The sequence below is a fragment of the Leptinotarsa decemlineata genome, unplaced genomic scaffold, assembly GCF_025532065.1.
Source record: "Leptinotarsa decemlineata unplaced genomic scaffold, Ldec_3_MD MMD2_tig00001019_RagTag_RagTag, whole genome shotgun sequence".
Lineage (NCBI taxonomy): Eukaryota > Metazoa > Arthropoda > Insecta > Coleoptera > Chrysomelidae > Leptinotarsa > Leptinotarsa decemlineata.
In genome coordinates, this window is record NW_027412557.1 from 5,213,198 (window position 1) to 5,240,552 (window position 27,355).

The 27,355-nt window shown below is 33.0% G+C and overlaps 2 protein-coding genes across 2 annotated transcripts in view; one reads left to right on the forward strand and one right to left on the reverse strand.

Moving 5' to 3' along the window:
- The window catches only part of Epac (Exchange protein directly activated by cAMP), a 757,111-nt gene that overhangs the window by 218,393 nt on the left and 511,363 nt on the right, over positions 1 to 27,355 (forward strand). The gene's annotated exons all lie outside the window — the stretch shown is intronic.
- LOC111513081 (uncharacterized) lies at positions 11,154 to 25,823 on the reverse strand. The gene is made up of 3 exons (XM_023169238.2): positions 25,570 to 25,823; positions 23,453 to 23,815; positions 11,154 to 11,888 (listed from the first exon to the last, which is right to left on the reverse strand). Exons 1-3 carry the CDS (start codon positions 25,733 to 25,735, stop codon positions 11,248 to 11,250), a joined length of 1,170 nt encoding a protein of 389 aa, XP_023025006.1. The 5' UTR covers positions 25,736 to 25,823; the 3' UTR covers positions 11,154 to 11,247.

Here is a 27,355-nt window from a genome sequence, read left to right on the forward strand (position 1 = left end):
GTAAGCTATGACCTAAAGAAATTCACTATAAATTATTACTATTATTCAATCATATTGAATTTGACTAGAGATCGCGTTTTCATGCCAGCAAAACTTTGTTGGCTCTGTCCTAAATACATCATCGTATATTTACCACCTGATGAGTTGATACAAGATATATCGTCATCACTGAATTGCAACGAAATACGTTTTGGTAGCCATGTTTTAAATAATTTATCATTGCTCACATTTTGCAAAGTTAATAAAATTGATTTATTAAATCGTGTAGAATAAGTTGACATATTTTTAATTATGTACACTTCATCAATTGGCAATGATGATAAGGCCTTCTGCTCTAGTATTTCAACCTCCTGTACAATCAAATTATTAATTTTATTCAAGTCTACTTTTGAAACGGACATGATGAAAATATATATGAAAATATAAACAATTTCCAACAGACAAATACACTCACCGTCTTCCTTCTATTACGAACTGAATAACACTCTACCAATTGCTAACTGCTGCAGATATATTCGTCTACTGATTTCATAGTGTGCCAGGCATTTCTTTTATATTAAACAGTGTGAGTCACCCCCACCATGAAACCGTGAAAGATTCACATTGCTAGTTGCTATCCACTAGAGATGCCTGACGTCACAGCCAAGCCCATCTCCCAACTTGATGCGATAACAGTTGCCGGTACGAGCAAGCAGTGGTCGTTGCGGTCTCGGAGAGGGTAGACGCTAGGCAAACGGTCCTCGGCTGCCGTTGTGTCACCATCGATAGCGGGGCTAGAGCGAACCTTCATCGCTTCGGGAGAGGTGAGGGCAGACCGATGAATACGCATTACTCTGCCACACGTCGTGGAGTGAACATGTCGCTCTCTAGCCGTTGAACGGTTATTGCTGTGACGTCACTCCACTACTAACTTGGTGCCCTAACACCGATGGAGCATTTATTACTTGGAGGATCTTCGAAGTATGCAGACGTATGTTTGTACATAGACAAACAAGCACATGATGAAACCCTGTACCGTGCATTCTCCTACACACACACACACACACACACATAAACACACAAAATCTCATATGAAAAAAAAATCTGAACGATCCATGCACCAGACACTTCAAGGTCACAACGCCTTGACTGCACTGCACAACAAAAAAACTTCACCAAACAACAACCAATAAAAAAAGCAATTAATACGTCATAGTGGTGGGGGGAGGCCGAGAATCAGCTGTAAACAACTACTCATATTATTTTGTCTGAGTTCACTTTCTATTTGCAAAGAGGTTATATATTGTTGGGTTTTCTAGTGTGGGTTGTTCAGCTAAAGTTTAGATTGAAAAAAAGAAGCAAATTTAAGGTTATACACCACACTCTCTGTAGTAAAAGTTGAAGTGAAAGTATTTTGTACAGAGTTTCTGCGTTTGAAATTGTTTAAGAGGTCAAATCAATAGTGAATAGCACAGTCAAATTGGCGGCATTTTCTATGTTCTATTTTATATTATTTTATAGAATTCAACATTATTCTTATGATATTTTACAAGTAGTTTTTTTCGTTTGTCCATGGAGTCGTTGTTTCACTCATAATAATGTATATTTGAAACCTCAGACTTTCATTTTCTCTTGGACTAAGAAAAATCCTCGTAGAGTAAGATGAAGTTGAGAAAACAAAAAAAAATTTGAGACTTCTCAGTCAATCTGTCGAGAAAAGAATAGTAAGTGAAAAGTATTATAAGTAAGATAAAAATTCAGTTGGAGCATATTCATATAATGAGAGAACTACAAGTATGTATAAAAAATGATCAAGGTTCAAAAAACCTCCTCTTCGTACAGTAGGCCGAATTCAAGCCTTTTTCGGAATTGCCTGATATCTCAAATTCAATGTGGAGAGAATTCCGCATCTGGTGGCAGCAGCTGCCAAATTTTATTCAAATTGAAGAAACACGACAATAGCGAAAGGGTTACTGAAGGTTGATAGACAGTTGATGACGTATGGTTTCATTGGTCACCCAGCTATAAAAACCCGTAAATATTACAAGGCTTACACAATTGAGTCGGGTAAAAAGTAAAAAGTGTTGTGATTTTCTCAGTAAATGTTGTTTTATGATTCAATATAGCAAATCTCGAAATACTTTTTATAGTTATAGTATGTATACGGTGAGCAATGAAAATATGGAACACTCGCAGTTCGTTCGTAGGGGTGCGACAGCTGGTTAACGAAAAAATATATTTCAAACAGACTTTTTTTCAATAATTAGTAGATTTCTTTTTGATTAGGCACCCAAAATGGTCATGATTCAATCCAAAATGATAGTACTACAATACTGAATTAACTGAAAAATATGAGATGAAGATAAAGGCCTTGTGTCTCAATCAGAATTGTTATTAATGAAATATAATCAGTATGTGAATTGAATTGGTTACTTTAGATTTCTCTTCAGTAAAAAAATGAGCAAATGTGCTTTTACTGTTAACAAAAAGATCAATATTCTTCATGTATATGACGCTATCACACATGAATATTACTGGAGTTTTTTCCCAACACCAAATCGTTATTTTTAACACCTCGTGTTTCGATCACGAAGTGATCATCTTCAAGGGGAAGATTAAACTGGAAACTTCCCTAAGCTAACGGTATTTATGCTATACAGGTATACCATACAGGTATACCATACAGGTATACCATACAGGTAAACCATACAGGTATACCACACCTAAATTAATTTCACAATTTGCCTTATCTATTATTTTACAATATGTCCTTATGTAATGTTTGAATGTTTTAGCTATATATAAAACAATTTTCAGCTATATAAAAAATAATTTCACAATATTGCCTATCTAAATTTATTTTTACAATGTTTCCTTATGTAGTAATCAGTAAATCCAATAATATTATTTTAACAAGCTATATAGTATGCTATTTGGTATTGTTCCGTCATAGTTATTCATAATATTATTATGTTTACTCATTTCTACACTCTCATAGGCATCTAGTTGCCTAATGTTGTTAACTTGTCTAACTAATCTTAATGAACTGAAGTCTATGGAATGGTTTTGTTGCAAAATATGATGGGCGACTACTGATTTTTCAGGTCTTCCATATTTTGAGTGTGCTATGTGTTCCTTATATCTTACTTTAATAGATCTTTTTATCTGTTTATAATATTTTGCATCGCAGTCCTTACATTCAATTCCGTAAATTCCAGATTTTTCCGAATTCTCGACTTTGTCTTTTGGACTTACCAAAAGGCTCCAGAATTCTTCGTATATTGGTGGTATGGAACTGAGATGTATTTATCTTGGTTTTTATCCTTTCTGAAAGTCAAGATTTCGTTCATTCTTGACCTAAACTTCTTCTTACTTGTAACGGAAGTTACAAGTTTCCAAACCAACGGTGTCGAAACTATATTGCCTCCCAAAAATCCACAAACCGGGAAAATCAATGCGCCCCATCGTGTCAGCTATTGGAGCTCCTACCTACCAAATAGCAAAGTGGCTCACTAAGGAATTTGAAACCTTGTCTATTGCGGAACCAGGTTTTAGTATTAAAAACTTTTTAGAGTTCATACAACATACAAAAAACATGGTTCTGCAAGAAGGTGAGATTTTGGTTTCCACAGACTTTGTTCCAATTCCACAGACCTTGCAATACCTCAGGAAATTACTAGAGAAAAATAATTTCAATAATTACGAAATCGATGAATTCGATTCGAAATCGATGAATTGCTTTTATGAATAACAGGATGGAACGGCCATGGGAAACCCCTTGTCCTGTTCATGAGCAGATTCGAAATGGAAACCAAAGAAAAGTCAAAGTATTTTCCTAGGATTTGGCTAAGGTATGTGGATGATATTTTCGCGATATTCGATAGCAAAAAATCGAATATTCAGGACTTTGTTTCCTTTTTAAATAATAGATGGCTATCAATAAAATAAATTCACGTATGAGTTAGAAAATAAGGGACAACTACCATTTCTTGACGTTTTGGTAATGAGAAGTCAATATGGAGGGTTAGAATACGATATATTTAGAAAAGAAACAAGCACCTACAGGTATATTCCTGATAGTGGGATTGATGGAAAGGTGTTAGAATGGTTCAGTGATTATTTAAACAATAGAAAACAGAAAGACCGTTTTAAAGATGCACTATCAAACGAAAAAGACATTGATGTAGGTGTTCCCCAAGGTAGCGTTGTGAGCCCAATTCTTTTTGTTTAATATTTGAACCATATTGAACTTTTTATTGAATCTGAGTTCATAAACCTATTTTCTGAAGATACGTTGGTTATGTGTAGCGATATGAATTTAGATAGAGCTATTCATAAAATGGATAGGATTTTAGGAGCGGTAAATGGGTATTTATGCACTAACAAATTGAAGTTAAACGTAACAAAAACAATGATTTTCACCACGAAATATAAATACAGTTCTCTAGATATCAACGGTATAAACCTCAATATCATTAACGAAAAAATTGAAGTTGTGTCATCAGTCAAATACCTTGGTTTTCAACTGGATAATTTTTTAAATTTTGACAATTACTTTGAATATATACATATGAAAATATCGAAAACACTATATTTTTTTCAGTAGAATAGCACAAAATTTGTCAATGCAGTCCAAAGTAACAGTTTACAATACCATTATTCAACCACACTTTGATTATTGTGCGTTATTGTTATTTTTATCTAACCTCAATAAATTAAATATGCTACAAAAACTACAAAATCGGGGGATGAGAGTAATCTTGAAAATAAATCGCCTTACTCCCATAGAAAGTATTCCCAATTGTTTGAATTGGTTATCAGTTGAAAGTAGACTCTACTATTTTACAATGACTCTAGTATACAAAATTGTGAATGGAATGGTACCAGAATATTTTAAAGATTACATCAAATTCAATAAAAACATTCATAATTATAATACAAGAAATTCCAATAATATACATATAAACAGACCTTCATTCGGAAGTACCATGAATTCGTTATTTTTTAAGGGCTTCCACGAGTTCAATGAATTACCGGAAGGAATAAAAAAAATATCCATTTCAAAAAAGTTTAAAAGAGCACTTGAAGAAATAAAAAAAAGTAATAGAATACAAATTGTATACTTATGTGGAATTATTTGGGACATTATTGGCTATCATTTATTGTATTTAATTGTTTTTATTTGTTCACTGGGGTATTTGTATCTGTAATGGAACCAAATATCACTGTTTCAATAATGATTTAATGTATACATGTACCTATATTTCATTATCTATTTAAATGTTACTTAACATATGATACTGAAATCTTTATATGTAATGTTCATTGTCTGGCTACATGCTAGTTTAAATCTCAAATTGTTTAAATTTAAAATCAGTATGGACAGCACAAACGTGATGGGTTGAATTTTTTAGTGCATCGTCTTTTGACTTTCCATCTAAGACATGATAGGTTCACGAAAGAAAAACGTACAATACAGGAAATAGCAGCCACTAACGGTTTCTCGAGGGATATTGTAATAAGGAAGAAGAAGTTTAGGTTAAGAATGAACGAAATCTCGACTTTCAGAAAGTCGCTATAAATACATCTCAGTTCCATACCACCCATGTAGAAAAAACTTTGGGAAGATTTTCAAGGAACTAGGTATGAAGGTGGTTTTTGAAACAAGTCATACACTACAGAGCTTTTTGGGAAGTCCAAAAGACAAAGTCGCGAATTCGGAAAAGTCTGGAATTTACGAAATTGAATATAAGAACTGCGATGCAAAATATTATAGACAGACAAAAAGATCTATTAAAGTAAGACATAATATTTTGCAACAAAACCATTCCATAGACTTCAGTTCATTAAGATTAGTTAGACAAGTTAACAACAACAGGCAACTAGAGGCAATGAGAGTATAGAAATAAGTAAACATAATAATATTATGAATAACGATGACGGACCAATACCAAATAGCATACTATATAGCATGTTAAAATAATATTATTGGATTTACTGATTACTACATAAGGACACATTGTAAAAATAAATTAAGATAGGCAATATTGTGAAATAATTTTTTTATACAGCTGAAAATTGTTTTATATATAGCTATAACATTTAAACCTTACGAAAAGACATATTGTAAAATAATAGATAAGGCAAATTGTAAAATTAATTTAGGTGTGCTAAACCTGTATGTGTGGTATACCTCTATGGTTTACCTGTATTGCATGAATAGCGTTAGCTTAGGCAAGTTCCCAGTTCAATCTTTCTCTTGAAGATGATCACTTGATGATCGAAACACGTGTCGAGGTGTTAAGAATAACGATTTGGTGTTGGGAAAACACTTCAGTAATATTCATTACTACACCAAAGGTGCCAAACAGTGCATCATAAGTATCTCACATACTGTTGATATTCTAGTGGAAATGTGTTCGCAATGGTTTCGAAATCATCAATATCTGAATTCAAGAATGAGACAGAAAAATCAAGCTCTGAAATTTGTAACTGACAATTTTCATTACCAGATCTGTTAAAGTATGCGCGAAGAGAGTTTTTTGCACCAGAACTTGTAAGTGGCGTTGTTCCGCCACACACATGATTAATAAAATTAAAAACCTAAAATGCAGAAAAGTAGAGGGTGCTTTGGATGTATCCTTTCTGAAAGTAACATATTCAAAAATTTTTTCCCACCAGATATTATGGAGAAGCTTGGGAGAAGCGTTAATGGGTGTACGTTTGTCTATGAACAGGTTCTCTTCACAGTTATCCATAATTTCTTTTTGGCTTTTCTTGTTCATTCGTCTGCTCAAATGTCATCGATGTAGACCTGAAGTAGCAAAATATTTTGGAATACGTCTTCCTCGGTTTTGTGCAGTTATTTGTGCTCAGCTGCTGAGGAAAGCTTCGGAGTGTCATGTTTGAGTGATTGCAGATGCCTAAAAGTGTATTTTCAGATGAACAAATTCTCCACGGAATATGGAGGTTATCGTAATGAGCACGAGAGGTTCTAGCACATCTCAAAGGTGTCCACGAAACAGATCCAAGTACTCATCTAGATAGTTATCAGTGAAGCGCTTTATGAAAACTGTTGTTAACAACAAAGTAATAATTTGCCCTATTGAGAAACGGTATGAAGTTGCTTTAAACAATTATAATCAATGGAATTCGATTGAAGTTAGAAAAACAATGAGTCAGAAATTTTCAAGAATGTGAAAAGTTTGGAAAAAATTGTGAATATTTTGAAACGAAACACTACATCGGGAGGTGTGAGATTGAAAAGAAAAATGACGTTGAACCAATTCTCATCATATTGATTTGACTGTTGGTATTATTTTATCGACTGCTCATGGTAGAGTCCACCATTTTGAAATTTACCCTAATTTGGTTATGTCCTCTGAATATAACTACATTGACTGAACTGCACTTGACAATGTTATTCGAACTGCTCTTAATAATTACTCGTTAATATCAGTCATTATGTATTCTGATCGTGCCTCCAGCTTCGCATATTAATTTCAACAGAACGGTTTAGTGCAAACAGAAACGGCTGATAGACTCACGGCAATAATCTGGTCAAATGCGCCTAATGACGCTGTGTGTACAAAATTAATTGCAGTTAACATCATGAATGAATAATTTACTTGTATGTAATTTCAGTAATTATTATTACGTCGTTCTCAATTTAGATACCACTTTTTACACATTCTCGTCGGATTGCAGAATGTTTCATCAAACCTGTCATATATCTAATTTATTTTTTTACCGAAGGTTTCTCTCTTCTTCTCTGAAGGATGCAATAATTGTACCGATTCATAAAAAAGATGAACAATCAGCTTCCGAATATGCTTCATTTACACCCATTTTACCCATCAAACTATATTGATTGGGCGAGTTCCTGTGAGCTTTCCTATCGTCGTTTTATCGTAATTTGACATTTCATTATTAAATTCACTATCAGAAATAAATTGACAAAATTTCAGGTTACCTGTAATTCAGTGTTTAATAAAGTTATTCGTGGGTCCCTATCTGGACAACTCTCATTTCGGTTCAATGTTCAAGTAAAATACTACTACATTTTTTCTATTTGAAGGGGTTTCTCCTCCACACTTGGAATAAAGATCATCAGTTGTTAGTTGGGTACCATACTAGGCAAGTGATGATTCGTAAAAAATTAATATAGTTTCTACTTGTCAATATGGTTTTCAAGTTGGTTTATCACCAAGAGATAGATGCCTTGGTTGTAACTAATCAGTTGCGTTTTCCAATTTTATCGAAAGTGAGAACACAATTAGTATTCCATTCGATCTCACTAAAACTGTTAATACCATTGATCACAAACTACTGAAAAAATCAGGTAAAAAATCTGATTAACCGTTCATGAAGAGTTGAACTAGAATCTGAAACTTTCCGTTCTGAATATTACTGAAATCATAGCAGGAGTTTCCCAGGTTAGCGTTCTCGGTCATATCTTATTATGAATCCACATAATTGTACAGATCAATTTGTTGACGCTCCTCACGCTCAATTATACAGATTGTGAAGGTTTATCGTCACAAGATAAAATAACGGTTGTCAATTTGCAATAAGATATTTCGAAACCGTTTTTTTGTTTCAACAAGAGAATTACAGTATGGATTGAAATCTAGTTATTTTTTTTTGGTTCACTGGAGTAAATAGTTTGAGATAATTTTTCCTTTTACGAAAAACGCCATAAAATACTCATATACGTCATGAAAAAAATTGGCTCGGAGACTACGAAAGATTTAGTTCAAATCTAGTGGTACTAAACTACTAAACCAAAGAGAATAAGCCATGTGAAGCTACAGTTCAGTAACGTTTTTTATATTTTTGAAAATAACTAAAGCAAAAACAAAAAAATATATTCAATAATTTCAAGTATTTTTCCAATTTTTGTTGGATCTTATCTAGATCTTCCACCGTTTTTGTAACTTCTACTGCTTATGAAATATCAATGCAATTTCATTATAAAATGGGTTGAAATGTGGTTTACTTGACGTAACGGAAACCATCACAAGTCTAATTCGAGCGAACTAAGGATTAAAGAGGTTCTAATTATCAACGTACGATTTTTAGCAGAGAGTGTTAATACACACGGACCACAAATTCCGCAGTCGGATTCGTTGGGAAGTGATAACCATATATCTAGAATTTGTGTGAGAAAATATGGAACATTTGGGATATTCTGGAACACATATGAGATGAATTGTTGAGAAATTCATAAAAGTCAGTAGTACTTTGTAATTTCCTACTGATTCACTGCACTGACTTTAGATTTTTTTGTTCTATAATAACTTCAAGTGGAAATGATAAATTACTTATAATTTACAAACATGTTGAACTGTGATGTAATACCTAGTGAAAGCTATGTATGGTAATATATATTTCAACTTCGGGAAGAGACAGATTTTTTTAATTCAGAATTTTTTGAACGCCGGATCTGTCTCTCATACAATGTAGCATAATAGCAAGACCTAGAGAGTGTTTATGTGAACAGAATTCATCGGCGTGTTTTGAAACGATGCACAGTCAGATATATTTGTCACGTGGTTGAAAACCACTCAGGGTGTAGATATGGGACCATCAATATAACAGCCTTGAAATCATCATTCAGCGAAATATGTTTTCTGATGACCTCCGTCGCACGTGGCCGACGGGTTAAGAAGAACGGTTTGAAATACAGGGATGACGAGGAATCCCGGCTTTTTGGAAGGCAGAGAAAACAGAGAAGGTTGGGGGAAGTCTTTCGAGAGCCACGAAGGGGGTTCGACACGAGAGCCCGTGAAGTCGGGTTCTGGGGTGTCATCGCTCAGTCTTCGAGGCTGAGGATAGTGGTCTGAATAGATAAGTTATTTTGTTTTTGAGCGCGGGGTGCGAAATTTAAGGAAAATGAGTAGCGAAATTGTAAACCGGTATTGGGTACAGGAAAGTAGAAAATGAAAGTATTAGTGTTGATGACATTGGTTGACAATGAACCACCAAAGAGGTATTATGTGAGTTTTTTTTATATACTAACCAGTTGATATTGAGAGAGAGAGAGAGAGAGAGAAAGTTCACATATTATTTTGACCGAGTTCACTTCCTATTCGCAAAGAGGTTATATATTGTTGTGTTCCTAGTGTGGCGTTGTTTAGCTAGAGTTCAGATTTTCAATTGAAAAGAAAGCAAATATAAGGTTATACACCACTCTCCCTAAAGTGACAGTAAAACTGAAAGTATTTTGTACTGATGTGGAGCTTTTGTAGTTATTTAAGATGTTAAATCGAAAGTAAGTAGCACAGTCAATTTGGCGGCATTTTCTTTGTTCTATTTTTTTATTTATTAGAACTTCACACTTTTGTATGAGATTGTATACGTTGTTTTTTTTTGTTTCTCAATGGAATTGTCGTTTTACTCATTATACTCACTTCATATTTGAAACCTAGAAATTTCATTTTTTTTTGGACTGAGAAAAATACCACCCTAGTAGAGTAAGATGAAGTTGAAAAAGCAAAAAAAAAAGATTAGAGATCTTTTAGTCAATCTATCGAGAAGAGAAAAGTAAGGTATCAAAAAGACTTCCTTTTCGTGCAGGAGGCCGAATTCAAGCCTCTTTCGGAATTGTCTAACATCCAAAATTTGATGTGGAGAAATCCGCATCTGGTGACAGCAGCTGTCAAAATTAATTTAGAAAGAATAAATAAACCAGAAAGGAGCATTTATTACACTGGTGAGAGCTAAGTGGGATTTCACGAGGACTTCTCGGTTAAGAAATCTAATTCCTCAGACCTCAGTTTTTTTGTACGTTACTACAGTAGAAACATTAGCTACTGCCTACAGTTCAGCTATTCATAGGCTATAACTGCATGGCAAGACTGTGTCTTGTCACCTGAAATACTCACTAGTGAAAACTGGCAATAACAGGTTAATACGTTGAGGATTACTGCCTAGTAATATTCTGAGGTGACTGAGTATGATAATTTTCAAGAAATCAATGTCCACTAGATATTGGGAATTTGTGATTGTATGTAATTCTTTATAATTTAAATTAGTATAATATCAAATCGTGCATATTCTATACGGATCACACTTTTAGCTATGCATATACTAAAATACATTTTTTGAAAATAATTTACTTCTTTTGATTTCTGCATTTTGTTGTTCGATAGGGACATTGAAAATGCTTTGACAGCTCTTAAAATCGTTTCACTAAGTTTCAGTGTTCAAACATATTATTCAAGATAAACAAAAAATATTTCCAAGTATTATCATGTACATTCAAAATCACCTAATAGATTTTCTTTTTGCCATATACAACTGCTTCAAAACGGGAATTTTATTTCCACCATTATTATTTTTATCCAGATCTAGAGACAACTGTACTATCACAGTATGCCCTTTCACCTCAGCTAGTTGATACGGGGTTAAACTGAGATTATTCATACAATTTATGTATTTCTTACTATATAGAGATATGAATCCTCTTATATTACCCCGACCGGCAGCTATGTGAATAGGCAAATCACCATGAACAGTCTTCAAATCAGGTCGTGCATTATTTTTCAATAAAATGTCTACAACATCCCAATGACGATTGAATGATGCTGCAACATGTAGCGGAGTATAGTGATCCTCGTCTATCAAATTGATATCTGCTTTGTTCTCCAACAGAAGTTTCACTACAGAAGTGCCATTTGTTTCGACAGCAATGTGTAGAGGCGTTGATCCATTCCCATCTTTAGCATTCACGTCGAGACCGTGATCTATCAGCTTTTGACAGATGTCTTCGTTTTTATATCTGACTGCAAGATGGAGAAGCGTTGCATTTTGGTGATCTCTGACAGTTATATCCGCTTCTCTTTCTATAAGAAGATTCAGCATCGGTAAATTGGAAGATTTGATAGCTTGGTGTATTGGAGTTTCACCTAATGAAAGAGAAAAACACTATGTACTAATCGAATTGTATACCTGTGATACACTGTTTGGAACCTTTGGTGTAGTAATGAATATCACTGAAGTTTTTTTCAACACCAAACCGTTATTTCAACATCTCGACACATGTTTCGATCACCAAATGATCCATCTTTAAGAAGACGATCAAACTGATCTTCTTCTTGAAGATGAATGAACTGATCTTCCTCTTGAAGATGATCACTTGGTGATCGAAACACGTGTCGAGGTGTTGAAATAACAGTTTGGTGTTGGGAAAAATCTTCAGTAATATTTAAAAATTCTTTCAGGCTAGTTTTCCCTTACCAACACAGAAGGTTAATGGACTGATACCTATCATAAAACAACTACTCCTCAGGCTTATACCACGAAGGGGGTTGGATTATATCCGAGAGGTGTCAAGAGTGAACATGACGTATAGAGTGAGTTTAATTTCAATTTTATTCTATTTTGTTAATAATAATATACATTGTATGATTTACACTTTACTCATTATTTGACCCAGTTCGGTCACAATCATTTCGTTACAAAGTAGTTATCTTGAGATATGTATTTATATGAGTCAATGGCCTGTAATATATCACCGAAACTGTCATTGCGAGATGACACAGTTCGCATCCAGAAGTATTTTGAGTTTTGGCCATGTCAATCATTTCATAACGTAACCGAACGAGGTATGAAATAATGATGCATGACACGATGGTTTGCCGTCAGAACGGGGTTTTATCCCCCTTCTGTGGTCTCTCCTGACAGATGGTCTGATTGATGTCCTTGATATAAATGAAGTAGATCTGTAAGCTCAGGCAGATGATCTTTTTATCTTGGCAAGGACCATATTGTGAAGGAAAGCCTGTAGTAATATTCTACTAGCTGTTACTGAAGTTCATAGTATTCGGGCATGAGCAGATATAAACATATTGGTTCACGGATGGAATGAAAACACCTTCAGGAACTGCTGAAGGCATATTCAGTTGCAGACATAGCACAGGATAAGAGATTTGCGACTGTATTTCAATCGAAAATCTCCTGTTTTAGCTTTTGTGAACATTGATTGGCAAAAACTAACCTCACAAATGAATCAATAGAAATATTTTTGGATAGCCCAGCGGCTGTGAAAATACTTGACCCTGATCAAGTAATTTCCAAGTTGTTGATAAAATGTCAAATACTTTTCCCAATGGGAAGACTCAACAAATAGTATTTGGACCAGTTTGTTGGTAACATTAGTCTTGAAGGCAGTGAAGCTGGGCCCTCTTTGCAAAGTGAAATGCTAAATGAATATGAAAATTTGAAGTGCAGTATAATTAATGACGTTGATACATTAAAAAAAGTTTTCCACATATAGTATGGGGGCATACTTGAAGACTGGCTATAAATCAAAATAACTGAAAAAACAATTTGTTTAGGCCAGTTCCAACTCGCCTATACTTCACAGTCAGTATTCAAATATGCCTTCTTACAAGGTGTATTGTCAACACCATATAGGAATGAGTTCTGTGAAGAATACTGCACTGACACCTGTCGGATATAATCCAATGCCCTTCGTGTTATCAGACAGAGGAGTAGTTGTTTTCTGATAGGTGTCAGTCCATTAATCTACCGTGTAGGTGAGTTGAGATTGGCCTGAACTGTTTGTTCTTTTAGATAATTTTAAATAAGGGTAGGTACCATCCATTTATTTTTTGAGAAGCCAGGCATTCATGCAACATTGATAACAACGACAGTTCGAAAAAATATACTAGATTTCCGGTATTTTCCAATATATTGTTCTACACCTAGGAAACACCCGCGTTGACTTTTCCATGAATGTTTATTAGTTTTACATGAAGTTCTTATGAGGAAATATCAGAAACTCAATAAGATGTTTATTGAGATTTAGATAATGTCAGATTCGTAAAAATATTTCAGTGACTAAAAGATGTATCTTTCCAAAGTAGTGATGAATCGCCAAAAATGTTTCCACTTTCAAATCACCTGCACACTCGATATTTATCTCTTTTATCGAAACATACTCAGAGAACAAGAGAATGTATTTGTTTTCTGAAGTACAGTATAAATTATCATAAACTCCATACTGAGTGCTGTTATCAATTGTTATTTCTCATCATATTACGAAAATAATTACGGAAAATATTTGCACTTCTTGAGTTCTTGTGATCCTTGAATGTTTATTGAGAGTACTCGATATCGATTGATATCGTTTTTTGTAAATTTCTAGAATAGTTTTTTAAATTGCACCTTCATTGAAGATTCTGCTTAGTGTTCATAACAGAAGGCAATAACATTTTCGAGATCATAGAAACATTTCTCTATTAGGAAACATTGCAACTTGCTTTTGTATTTCTTCCTGGATGCAACAGATTTGATATCAGGTGGTAATATATCAATCAGTATCCTGTGGTAATTTTTTAAAACATCAACGATGGTGTCTCAGCATATACATACATACATATATCTTTATGGAACCTGATTATATGCAATTGAATTGGAATAGTTACTTCGCCATGATACCCAGTTGTTTTTCGAATAGATATATTCTAACAGAGGTAAGACTATTTTTACACCTGCCTCTTTGCTGGACGTTCAGTATTCCGAATTGGAATAGTTACTTCGCCATGATACCTAGTTGTTTTTCGAATAGATATATTCTAACACAGGTAAGACTATTTTTACACCTGACTCTTTGCTGGACGTTCAGTATTCCGAATTGAATATGATTCGTATTATTTTCCCATAAAATGATATATCAGATCATATGTTTTCTCGAAAAAATGATATTCGCGCTATTATACCGTGGCAGAAAGGAAGAAACGTTTCGTCTGCTTCTGCAGACACCTTCAGTGGTATATACATTGAGTAACGTGGTATTTCGATATCTCAGCAACGATAGACTGAAAAGTTTTGTCTTAACTCATTTTTATGAAAGTGAGGAGTGTTGAGAATGAGGTGTCCATGACAATGCTTAGCCCTGGTTAGTATAAATTTCTGCCGGGTTGTTCTGATTGATTAAAATTGTTGATAAGTGTTTTGCTGGTGGGATGTTGATTGGAATTGTATTCTGGTCCATCTTGTTTTCGTTAAAAAATTGACTCATTTGAGAAGATTTTCAAATCGAGTGGTATTCGTAAAGATTATTTCCTGATATATTCTCAGGTGAATGCATTGTTATGAGAACATACTCATATCAATATGCATCGTATCAATTTCATCATTGACACATATATGTTAATTACATAGCTCTCAGTATCATCACTGTTGATTTTATCGCTGGTTGTTACCTGAAAATGTACCGCAAATTGCTTTTCTCATCCAGTTTAACTTACTTACTTACTTACTAACAGTTAAGACAAATTTTTATCAAGAGTCGTTGAATTTTTGTTTGTCAGATTTGATTTCTCAAATGCAACCAATAGCTACTCTTTTTTAGTGGACGTTTTCATATGCACAAAAAAACAGTTCATGTTCAACAAAATAGATTCTGAATTTTAAATGGGACTTTCCAAAAATAAATTCAAATTCTGGATAACAAGTGACAATTTTTCAGTTGAAAATGGAAAATCTGATTTTGATTCGATATTTCCATAAATGGAAGGGTTATACCAGTTGACCTCTGATGATATTGTGTAACACTTTCATCGAAAAAAATGAAATGAACATGGTATAAAATCACCTTTCATACATTATGAGCTTGTATGCAAGCTTTCATATAACTTGATCTGATGGCATGCGTGTAAACCTTAACAGTTTGAGTTGAAATTTCACACAATCTTTTGGTTCTCATGGCAATGAAAGATCAATAATTGTCGCTATTTTAAATTTTAAAAAAAGTGGAGTTCACCAAATTGTAATTTGATAAGAAGAGTAACAAAATTCTGAATCAAATATAACGAAAGTCTCCTCATTGCGAAGCTGGATATCTCTGTAATGCGCAAAGCAATAGCGTACCAAGCTAATGTAATGAAAGGAATAAGAAAGGTTTTTTGCTCAAAATAGATGATTCCTCTCTCATGTAGACCTCTAGTAAAGCGTGTTTTCGGGCTCTGTAATACGAAGGAAGATCTCGAAAAGGAACTAGACATCATCAAAACTGACCTTCAACGGAATTTTTACTCCAAAGTGATGGTAGAACAGATTTTGGCTAGAAGACAGCAAGAGCCTCACATGGAATAGAAGCCGTCACAACCAGTACTTGCACCTCCCTACATCATCAGAGGATTGCCAAAAAGAATAAGAAGAATTGGGTACAAGTATAACATCAGAAACTGCTTCAGATCTGGGAACACTATCCTTAGAAGCCTCACGAAAATCCACCAAACGCGGACTGCGATTCCAAGAATTACAATTACCGGATACCCTGCGAGTGCGGAGAATCCTATATCAGTAGAACTTAGAGCCTATTGAAAGTCTGCATTGTCGAGCACAAGAAACACACACAGCGAGGAGAAACCAACAAATCAGAAATAGCAGAGCATGTTTGGACTCATCAAAATAACATCGAGTGGTCTCAAGCTGAAATTATTCACAAGGAGGAACACTAGTTCAGGAGAAAATTCAAATAAGCAGCATATATGTTGCCCAACAACGAATTTAACCAAGCTAACGTATAGATACGCAACATATGGAAACCCTTAATCAAGCGGAAAACGGCAAACTCCCGCTAAAATCGATGAAGCGGAGAGAGGGCAGAGGGAATAGGTAAAAGCACTCGAATGACCTATAATAGTGAGTTCTCGGAGAAATAAGTCCAGTTATCACTCGAAGATGATTGTGGATACCAACAATCGAAACGTCGTGAAGTAACTTGACTTGAAATCTTTTGATTTCAATTTTCATTCTTTGTTAATTGATCAATTTTCAATCGTTGCTTGTATTCCATTTCATTGTAGTTTAGGTTTTTTGCTTGATTTAATTGTTATTTTTTCAGCTAATCTTTTCCATTTTATTGGTTCTTTCAGGGATTTCAAATCATTCCGTATCATATTAGACAATGAAAGTCGGAACTGATGAAATGCACCATGAAATATTGTCAACCACCTTCAAAGAAGACTTTCTTAAACCCTATTAGGCTAGCATGCCTAATCCAGCAAAATTGCAAAAAAAAATACATCAATTTGTAGCTAATTAGTTGCCAAAACAACGATTTTGTTGCTCGTGCCGATCTCTAGAAATCGCAAATAATGCTATCGTGATTTAAAGGTAGCAAGGTAACTCAGTAAATTATATACTTTTCCTTTGATCTTAGTTGCTATTTAGTTGCTGAACCTTGGATATAGCGAAAAAATTTTAAATAATTTTTTTTTAATATTTTATGATCTTGCTATCTTGAAACTGTTTTTTCCTAGAATTAAAGATGTTCTGAATTTGTTGCTAACCAAGAGTAAACTTAAATACACCTTGAGTATCAGCAACGAAACAGTTGAAACCGATCGGCGGATTTTCAATTTTTTTTCTATTTTCCACGTTTTTGCTATCTTGAAACTGGTTTTCCTTAGAATGAAAAGTGTTTCAAATTTGTTGCTTACCAGGAGTATACTCAAATACTCCTGGGTATCAGCAACAAAATATTTGAAACCGATCGGCCGATTTTATTTTTTTTTTCTTTTTCCTCGATCTTCCTATCTTGATACTGGTTTTCCTGATAATAAAATGCGTTTCAAATTTGTTGCTCATCACGAGAGTACTCAAATATACTGCAAAAATCAGCAACAAAATTTCATACTACGGTGGTCAGCACTCCATACCTTTACGTGTATAAGGAGCAACTTCAATAATTTATTTCACGTAAACTGTACGAGCAATCAACATAAAATTTCAACTGGAGACTTATGAAAAGCTCATTAATCGATACACAAATTTTCAAACATATGATAATACCTCCAATTCTTACGACTCCACATCTTTTTACAATGAGAATCACATTTATCTGTGAAGCATGTCATATGTTTTTATCATTATTGATTTGATTGTCAATTAAAACATCATACTGAGAATATACATAAATTTATTTTGAACTTAATTTATAATTAATCAAACTTCCTTCCCTGTTTTGCGATTGAAAATTTAAGAACTGTAAATGTACTTGTGTACGCACGTTAGAAGTTATACTTCTTGGCGTAATTTGAAAAACAAATTTTGTATGTATTCAATTGAATTATAACTGAGCTACATGACCAATAAATAAAGTAACAGTAGTAAATACTGACAATGATAATTTTAAAAATCAAATAAAATTTTAATAATTAAAATAAATTAAAAATGTCATAAATAGTTATAAATAGTAAAATGGAAGTACCAACATTATTAGCCAACCAAGTGGAAGTTTGGAATATTCCGGTTATTTTATACAGTTGAGAAAATCATTGAAATATTCGATATCAACCGAATAAATGAATAAAATTATTGAATAATAATAATGGAAGTGTAAGACAGAAAATTTGTAAGGAAATTATTCATTTTTCAAAATAAAATTTTATGTTTTACATTCCAGTTAAACAGCTTGTCTCATTGTACCGGGTCATATTCTATATAAAATTCGTTGACATACTCTCACATGTTGGACAATTTTTCGACTGTTTGCTGTCATTTAAAAATCAAAAATAAAATAATATCTAATATTAAACGATAACAGTTTGGTAGCAAAGTAATATCGAAATCAAAAATGTTGAATTGAAGGTTGAATTAGTACTTGTCAATATACGCTTGTTATTAAAAATGAAAAAATGTTGCTGACATTAGAAAATTTCTAAAAATTTTTTTACTAATCAATGCATTACAAAAGTTATAACAGATGAATCATTGTTTCATTGAAACCGTAAACTCCTGATTTACTTTGTTTTTCACGATTCATATGTTTGATAAAAAGAAAGTAAATAATCCTTTGATTGATTATGATCTTTGCCCCTAATTCATCTATAAGGCAAGAGACACGGAGTACATTACAAATACTCAAGACTAATACAGTTAACTATTTTTGAATAGCCGAAACTACCTAAAAAGATGACGAACTGACTAGCGTAACTTCTATCAGAAAAAAAATCAGAGTTAATCCCTGGTCACGCCTAAAGGAGTTTTACTTCAAATATTTTAAAAATCGGCCGATCGGTTTCAACTATTTTGTTGCTCATCCTCCAGGGGTATTTGAGTAATCTTGTAATGAGTAACAAATCAAGAATACTTTCTATTCCAGAAAAAAACCGGTTTCAAGATAACAAGAACAGAGATAATTTAAAAAAATATTAAAAAATGGCCCATCAAGACCAACTATTTTGTTGCTGATACTCAAGGTGTATTTGAGTATACTCCTGGTGAGCAACAAATTTGAAACACTTTTTACTCTAAGAAAAACCAGTTTCGAAATAGCAAGAATGTGGAAAATAAAAAAAATGAAAATCGGCCGATCGGTTTCAACTATTTTGTTGCTGATACTCAAGGTGTATTTGAGTACCCTCCTGATGAGCAACAAATTCATAATACTCCGTATTCCAGAAAATACCGGTTTCAAGATAGCAAGAACTGGGATGATTCAAAAAAATATTAAAAATCGGCTGATCAAAGCCAACTATTTTGTTGCTGATTCTCGGAGTGTATTTGAGTAACCTCCTGATGAGCAACAAACTTGAAACGCTTTTTATTCTCAGGAAAACCAGTATCAAGATAGCAAGAACGAAGAAGAAAAAGAAAATGGTGTTACATGATCATATATATTTATTACATTACAGAAATATTAACATTTTTTACAAAATCAAATTTAGGTTTCTAGCTTTCTTTGCAGCGAACAAATCAATGACCTCCTCGATGTCGATGTCAATTCTACGGTGGATTGACATTAACGACAAACCATTTAGTCGTTCCTGGCTTGTGGAATTTGTGGAAATGTGGAAACAGGCAGTGTCGCCAAGATTTTTAAAAGTTTGTGAGTGTTTGGAAATAAGGACTGGTTGCATGTTGGTCGATCTAGTTCAGATTCTTCCAGCCATTTTATCCACCACATGTCTAATTCAGCATTCACAAAGTCCCATTCTGAATATTTTTTATAGAACTCAAAGGAATATTCTTAATATTTATTATTGATTTGTTCTTTGCAACACACAGAAGAAATTGAAATGTTGAGAGATTATAATGTGGCTTTATGATTTTGAAATCTCGACTGAAGCTGATCAATGAAATCATCCAAAAGTGGAACCATTATAGTAATTCTGAAATAAGTTTCAGGACCTTTTGTGTTGTAGTTTGCCCTATGCTCTTGTAGCAAACAAATTTAGGGCATAGGTGATTCGGAATCACCTCTAAAAAAATATTTTTGAAGGATTTTGGTGCAGGTAAAAATCACATTTGTTATTGACAAAATAGAATTACAAAAAAAATTGTATTTAGTTTTTCGGTAATAACTCAAAAAATATTATTATTTAAGCAATTTTGAAAAAAACTCGTTGAAGAGGAGGAAATTTCCGGTAAAAAAATTTCGACACACAAAACTCTATCTACATTATTTATAATTTTGATTTGACTCTGAAAATTGGGTTCCGCGCGACTGTTATGGCATCCGCGCGCTGCCGCTATAGAGAGTTTATCAAAATAAATAATTTTTTTTATGACATAAAATGTCATTTTGAAAATTTGAAAGAGTTTTAGTATCTTCTTAACACTTGAATGAATCGAGTCCCGTAGAAAAAAAGTTTTATCTCCATTTTTAAAAAATTATTCTCTCCGTTGGCATAAATAATGGGATAAAAGGTATAAATAATGGGCCTATAAATTTTAAACTTCGTGGAGCCCTTTTGATATATATATATATATATATATACTCCATACGATCCTGCGATAAAAATTTATTAATCTGTTATTTATGATTTTTTATAACTATTGCGAAATGCAATATCCAAAAATTGTTGATAACTTTTTTTTTCAATTGATATTTAGCTATGTCTGTTTTTACCTCAAACAAGGGCAATTATTAACATAGCATATGAATTTTTCACATAATTTGTTTATTAAATTGTTTTAAACAAGTAGAGAAATTTAATATTTTTCAAAGAAAAATGTTCCTATTTTGTTTAGAGATAATTATGATTTGAAACATTTTTTCTTTCTCAATTTCAATTTTTAATTATTTACAATCGATTTTTTTATATTTCGATTGTTTAAATGATTTGAGAAATTATTTTACTTTCAAAAATCATCAAAAATATTTTTTGTTTGCCAAACTATTTGAAAGTGTAAATTATGATTTTCAAAAGCAAAAGTATTTCTTAACTAATTCTTTAAATAATCGAAATATAAGAAAATCGATTTTAAATCATTAAAAATTAAAATTAAGGAAAAAATTTTCCAAATCATAATTATCTCTAGAAAACAAAATAGCAAAAAAATTGTTTTCCAAATATTGAATTTACCTATTTGTTTAAAGCAATTTAATAAACAAATTACGTAAAAATTCATATCCTATGTTAATAACTGCCATTGTTTAATGTGAAAACAGAGATAGCTAAATATCAATTGGAAAAAAAATATTATCAACCATTTTTATATATTCCATTTTGCAATAGTTATAAAAAATCGTAATCAACAAATTAAATTAAGACTAGGAACAAATGATTCGACGTTTTCAAATCATTCCTTGGCATGCAACCACAAGTTTTCGAATCTAAACGATACGGAAATTCTACACTATGCAAGGAAGGGTTGCAAACTCAATTATTTAGAATCCTTGAATACTAGAGTATCAACAATACCTTTATAGATTTCCTTGAATCTTAACAACCCATCATGATTTTCAATCCAACAGGTCTCGCATATTGCCGCAAGGTTTTTCCATTATGTTTCGAGGAAGTATTTCTCAATATTCTCTTTCAAGCACTTGTTTGGTTTTGCCGAGGAATTGATGAAAATTGCAACGGATTTTATAATTCCAATAGTATTTCGAATAGGCTGAATTTGGCAAGAATGAGCCAGAGCTAAATTCAATGAATTTGAGCTGCAATGGACGTATAAGGCTTCTGGATGTGACTCACGAATTACTGCCTGCACACCTTTAAAACTTCCTTTCATCGAAGAAGCTCCATCATATCCTTGTCCGATCAAGTATTCGCAATCTACTCCCAAAGATTTCAATTCAGATAAAATTGCATCAGCTAAATACTTTCCTTTTGTATTCTCAACTGTTACAAAGGTTAAAAAATCTTCACGCAAGATGAACACATTATCTTTTGGCTCGGCATATCTCACACAAATGGACATTTGTTCTTGTTGTGAAACATCAATAGTTTCGTCAACAAGGATTGAAAAAAAATTCGCAGTATTCAATTCTTGCATATTTTATTTTGGACTCCTGATGAGCAACAAATTTGAAACACTTTTCATCTCAAAGAAAAGCAGTTTCAAGGTAGCAAGAATTAGGAAAATGAAAAAAAAAAAATAAAAATCGGCCTATCGGTTTCAACTAATTTGTTACTGATACTCAAGGTGTACTTGATTCCCCTTCTGGTGAGCAACAAATTCATAATACTTCGTATTATAGCAAGAACAGGGAGAATTTGAAAAATATTAAAAATCGGCCGATCAAGGCCAACTATTTTATTGCTGATTCTCGGAGTGTATTTGAGTACTCTCCTGATGAGCAACAAATTTAAAACGCTTTTTATTCTCAGGAAAACCAGTATCAAGATAGATAGCAACATCGAGGAAAAAGAAAAAAAAATAAAAATCGACCGATCGGTTTCAACTATTTCGCTGCTGGTACTCAAGGTGTATTCAAGTTTACTCTTGGTTGGCAACAAATTTAGAACATCTTTAATTACAGGAAAAACCAGTTTCAAGATAGCAAGGTCATAAAAAATAAAAAAAATATTCAAAAATTTTTCATTATATCCAAGGTTCAGCAACTAAATATTCTGTAGCGATCAAAGGGAAAACATATAATTTATTGCTACCTTTATATCACGATAGTATTATTTGCGATTTCTAGTGATCGACACGAGAAACAAAATCGTTGTTTTGGCAACTAATTACCTACAAATTGATGTATTTTTTGCAATTTTGCTGGATTCGCCATGCTAGCCTGGTAGGGCTACTTTCTTAGTTATCTCCTGATGATGCCAACGTGGTTCTAGTACTTTTGTGGGAGAACTGTTCACAATGAAATCGTTATCAATGATAATAATCAGTTATTACTTCACTTCCACCTAATATATAGTGTTGCTTGTCCAGCAAATTGATGAACCAATTTAATACTTCCGCAAGTTTAGTGAAATTAACCAGTGGATACGTCTTTCTCTGAACATTATTATGAAAAATACAAGTTCAACATTACATCATGATCAAAGGCAATAGCATATTTTAATTTCACTTAGAATTGATTCTTTATTTTGAGTAAACGTAAAGTGTATACGGTTCAATAAAAGCTAGTTTTTGAAACAATTCCTCATCCATATTTTATGCTCTATTCGTTTTTATTTCCATAGCTGTGAAAAACTATTATCCCATGATCATCATGTATATCCTCATCTGTTACCAAATACGTTTATATATTTTTTTCAATTACCTGCATCTGTGGCGACATCTGGATCCTGTCCAACATTTAGTAGAACTTCGGCTAGTTCAATGTCATCATGAATAACAGCAAGGTGAATCAACTTTTCGTTGATTTTATTCGAGTTGTTCACTATAGCATGTTGAGTTATCAAATATTTCGTGATTTGTTTTCTTTCCCCTCTCACCGCTTTGAACAGGGGGGTTTCTCCGTAAAAATCAACTGCGTTTAGTTTGGCGTTGTTTTCTAGCAATAGTTTGACTATGTTGAGGTGACCATTTACGCATGCAAGATGTAAAGGAGTCTCCCCCTTATCATTCAAAATGTTTGTGTAGGCGGAAAGTGATATTAGCTTGCAAGTTGTTTCTTCATTTCCTGTGGAGTAAAATAAGCTGATGTTTTCACATTATAGTATGGGTTGTTGCTGGTGATAGTTTCGGAACTTCAAATAGGTCTGAATCAGATTCGAAAATATAAAACTGAGATTCTAGAGATTTCGTCTTCAATGAACGTTATTACATAAAAACTCTCAGCTGTTTTATACCGAGTGTCAATTCGAAAATCATTTTCTTAAGTGAAATTCTATGAAAACATAACTTTTGATGGAAAATCTTTCAAATAATATTTGGGGTTTATTCTGTACCAGATGTAAATGTTTTTCTCAAAATTCTCAGTACTTTGATACTTTTTTATACAGCATTTTCCAAAAAATCGTGTATGAAAATAATAATAAGAACGTGACTGCTTTGAAAGTAATGATAATCAAATTATTATTTGAAAATTTATAAAGTTACATGGCATTTCTCCATCCCAAAGACATAGATATTGTTATTTTAATAATGATCTAGGTACAAAATTGAGGGAGTTAAGAATCAACTTAGTTTGAAGCATTTAACGTTGAATAACGGAAAAACCATGGATTTTCTGAAAGAATAACTTTTGTAGAATATGGAAAGTCCGTGAAAATGGGTTTTATGAGAAAACTATTGTTATGGAACTAATTGACTGACGAAAGAACATTAGACAACCCAAATAATTGAAAAAAAAAGAGATGAACCCCCAATAATTCACATCACAATCGATTTCGATGATAATTTTTCAACAAATTACCTCATCTCATGCAATCTTGAAGTTTGGTTGGATCAGAATACACATTTTCGAAAACAATATAATGAAAATAAAAATTTTACTTTTGGAAATTCTTGAAAGTACCTTTTTTCGAAATCACTCTAAAGCTAAAAGAAATGAGTTGGGAACAAAAAAGACATCGCTAATGTGAATGACATGTAATGGTTAAGAATGACCTCAAACAAACATAACCTCACTTCGAATTCATTAGAAATTTACCGCTATATAGGTTCATGTAAAGATTACTAATCAATTGTTATTTAAGTATGTTTTTGCATTTGCAAATAGATAAATAAATGGAATTAAAGATCATTTCAATCACACAACGAGATTGTTTAAATCAACTAATAATATTTGAATAATTGATAGCAAAAGAATACCAGCTATTTGAAGGTGATTCACAAATCTAATCATTTTGAAATATTGAAATTATATTGAAAATAAACATAGACCAAACAATTCGACAGTGATAACAGCTCTGATGATGTAAAGTATCGGTATGAATGCAATTCTCATATTATAGTGTTTTTGCAATATTGTTTGTTTCTCATAATTTTTGGTATTAGAATGATTCTCAAGAAGTGACAAGCTGAAATTCATGATAAATCGTGTTTGAAAACACGAAGAAAACTATTTTTATTAATACAATTGGATGAAATGTGAATCCATAAAATGCCTAAACCTGCACTTTTCCACAAAATGGTAGTTTCAACCGTTTGAAGACAACGAACATGAAGTGGGCATATGTGAATTTAGAAATTTATAAATTTCCAATTTATACGAAAATCGACGACGAGGTTAAAGAAATACGTAGGAACGACAGATCTTATATGTTCACCTAAATTCCTGATTGATTTCTGTGACTAAATCTGTATCTCAAAACTAGAACAGCTCAATAAAAATCTATCTGGAAGAATATCCCTCGGGTTTTTTGTATTCAACAGCAAATGTATGGATCTACTGAAAGCTGAAAAGGGCTCGAACATCTCTGAGAGAATTACCTGACGCAGCAATGTAATGCAATAATGTATTTCCAGTGCGATCCTGAGTGTCTACACTGAAATCATATATTTCCAGATTATCCAGGGCAATGTTCAACACAGACAAGCATCCGTTTTGCGCCACTTCGAATAAATCAAAGTCCATAAACGAAAATTCTTCATCCATAGTGATTAAAACATCACTCAACTCGACGGTTAATGATTTGCGAAGATTTGTTTCAATTTTGAATCTAGACTAGCTACACATTGTATCAGTTTTTGTTATCTCGGCTATCAGGCGTAGATAAAAAGATCCTTTTTATTGTTTTGGCCCGAAATAAACAACTCAACAACAATTATGCTCAGATATGATGTTGAAACCGAGTCAATACCGTATGAAAATGAAATGCGATAAATTGGGAAAAAGTTGAGCATTTACCTGACTAACAATAAGTAGTTGAGGAAGTTCTGAATTTCCTATTATATCCGGAGATATTCGGAAAAAACTGAAATTTCGGAAAATGGTTTTTATTTTTTCTGGCTTTCGAAAGTGAATTGCACTTCCACATTGCCACTTTCCCTGCTACATAATAATGTTTTCAGATTTGCTATCCGACATTTCATCTTCCGGCCACCATCATCAACTTTATTTTTTCTTATTGGCGCTACATTCTTTCTGTTTTGAATAGAATCGGAATTTACCTTTCCAATGATGTGTCATAAGGTATCATTTTTTTTCGAAAAATTGGAGATATTAAAAAAAATTAATTCTTATCATGATAGGCTTTGACTTTGATGTTTCTAAATTTGACTTTCAATTTGTTACACTCAATGACATTTTGTTACAGTACAAGCCATTGAATTTTTGGCGAAAAATGGCTTCCACGAATGAAGAAAAAAGAGATATGATACACATTTATCACAATTACGATAGAAACAGTGTTAAGACATCGGAAATGTATTTAAACTTGTATCCCGAAAGACGACAACCACATCGAACTATGTTCAAGTTATTAGATCAAAATCTCACCGAGTTTGGTTCGTTTGAAAAGCCAATGAAAAAATACGGAAACATAATCAACAATAAAAATTTGATAAATGAGGTGTGTACGAGGTAAATTAGGCATTGCGTCCTTTTCAATGAAAATAAAACTTTGAACAAATAACAATAATTAACTAAAATGCGAAGATAAAAGTAAAACACAGCAAATGCTCAAAATGCTAGCCTTCAACTTAATTGTGTCCATCTTCGAATATTATTCACTGCACGATTACTTTCCCTCATCCTCAATATTCCAAAATCTCCAACAATGCTGTGTTGAAAGTCCTCAATATATTCTATCTGACCATAAACTCTATTTTTTAGTGTACCCCATAAGAATGTATCCATAACACTTGGTCTGGAGACCTTGCGAGCCACCTCACCAGCCCATTATTCTCTATCCATTCATTACCAAACCTTTCAGTCAGCTAACTAGATATTCATCTGGTAGTGTGCGGTGGATCACCATCATGTTGAAACCAGATGTTGTTATACGTTATACTTAGCCAAAGGTAGATCATCCAAATAGTCTTAAAAAATCGACATCAAAAACTGGTGATATGTTTCTCCATTCAGAATTCCGTCGAATAAATGAGGACCCAAGATTCTATATTTGTAAATTCCTGCCCGTACGGTAATATTAAATCCCATTTGAGGTCGAATTTCTCGGAAACGCCTAGGGTTGTTTATGCTCCAGATGTGTTTGTTATTTCGGTTGAATATTTCACAATTCGTGAAAGTGCTTTCAAATTACATTTTCTAGGA

Bases quoted from the DNA above. Each gene is read 5' to 3' on its own strand.
- LOC111513081 (XM_023169238.2), bottom strand. From the start codon at position 25,735: ATGGATGAAGAATTTTCGTTTATGGACTTTGATTTATTCGAAGTGGCG. The intron at 23,816-25,569 runs GTAATTCTCTCA...TTTACTCCACAG, and splicing joins GCATTACATTGCTGCGTCAG to GAAATGAAGAAACAACTTGC. The intron at 11,889-23,452 runs GTAATTGAAAAA...CTCTTTCATTAG, and splicing joins AGATGTCGCCACAGATGCAG to GTGAAACTCCAATACACCAA.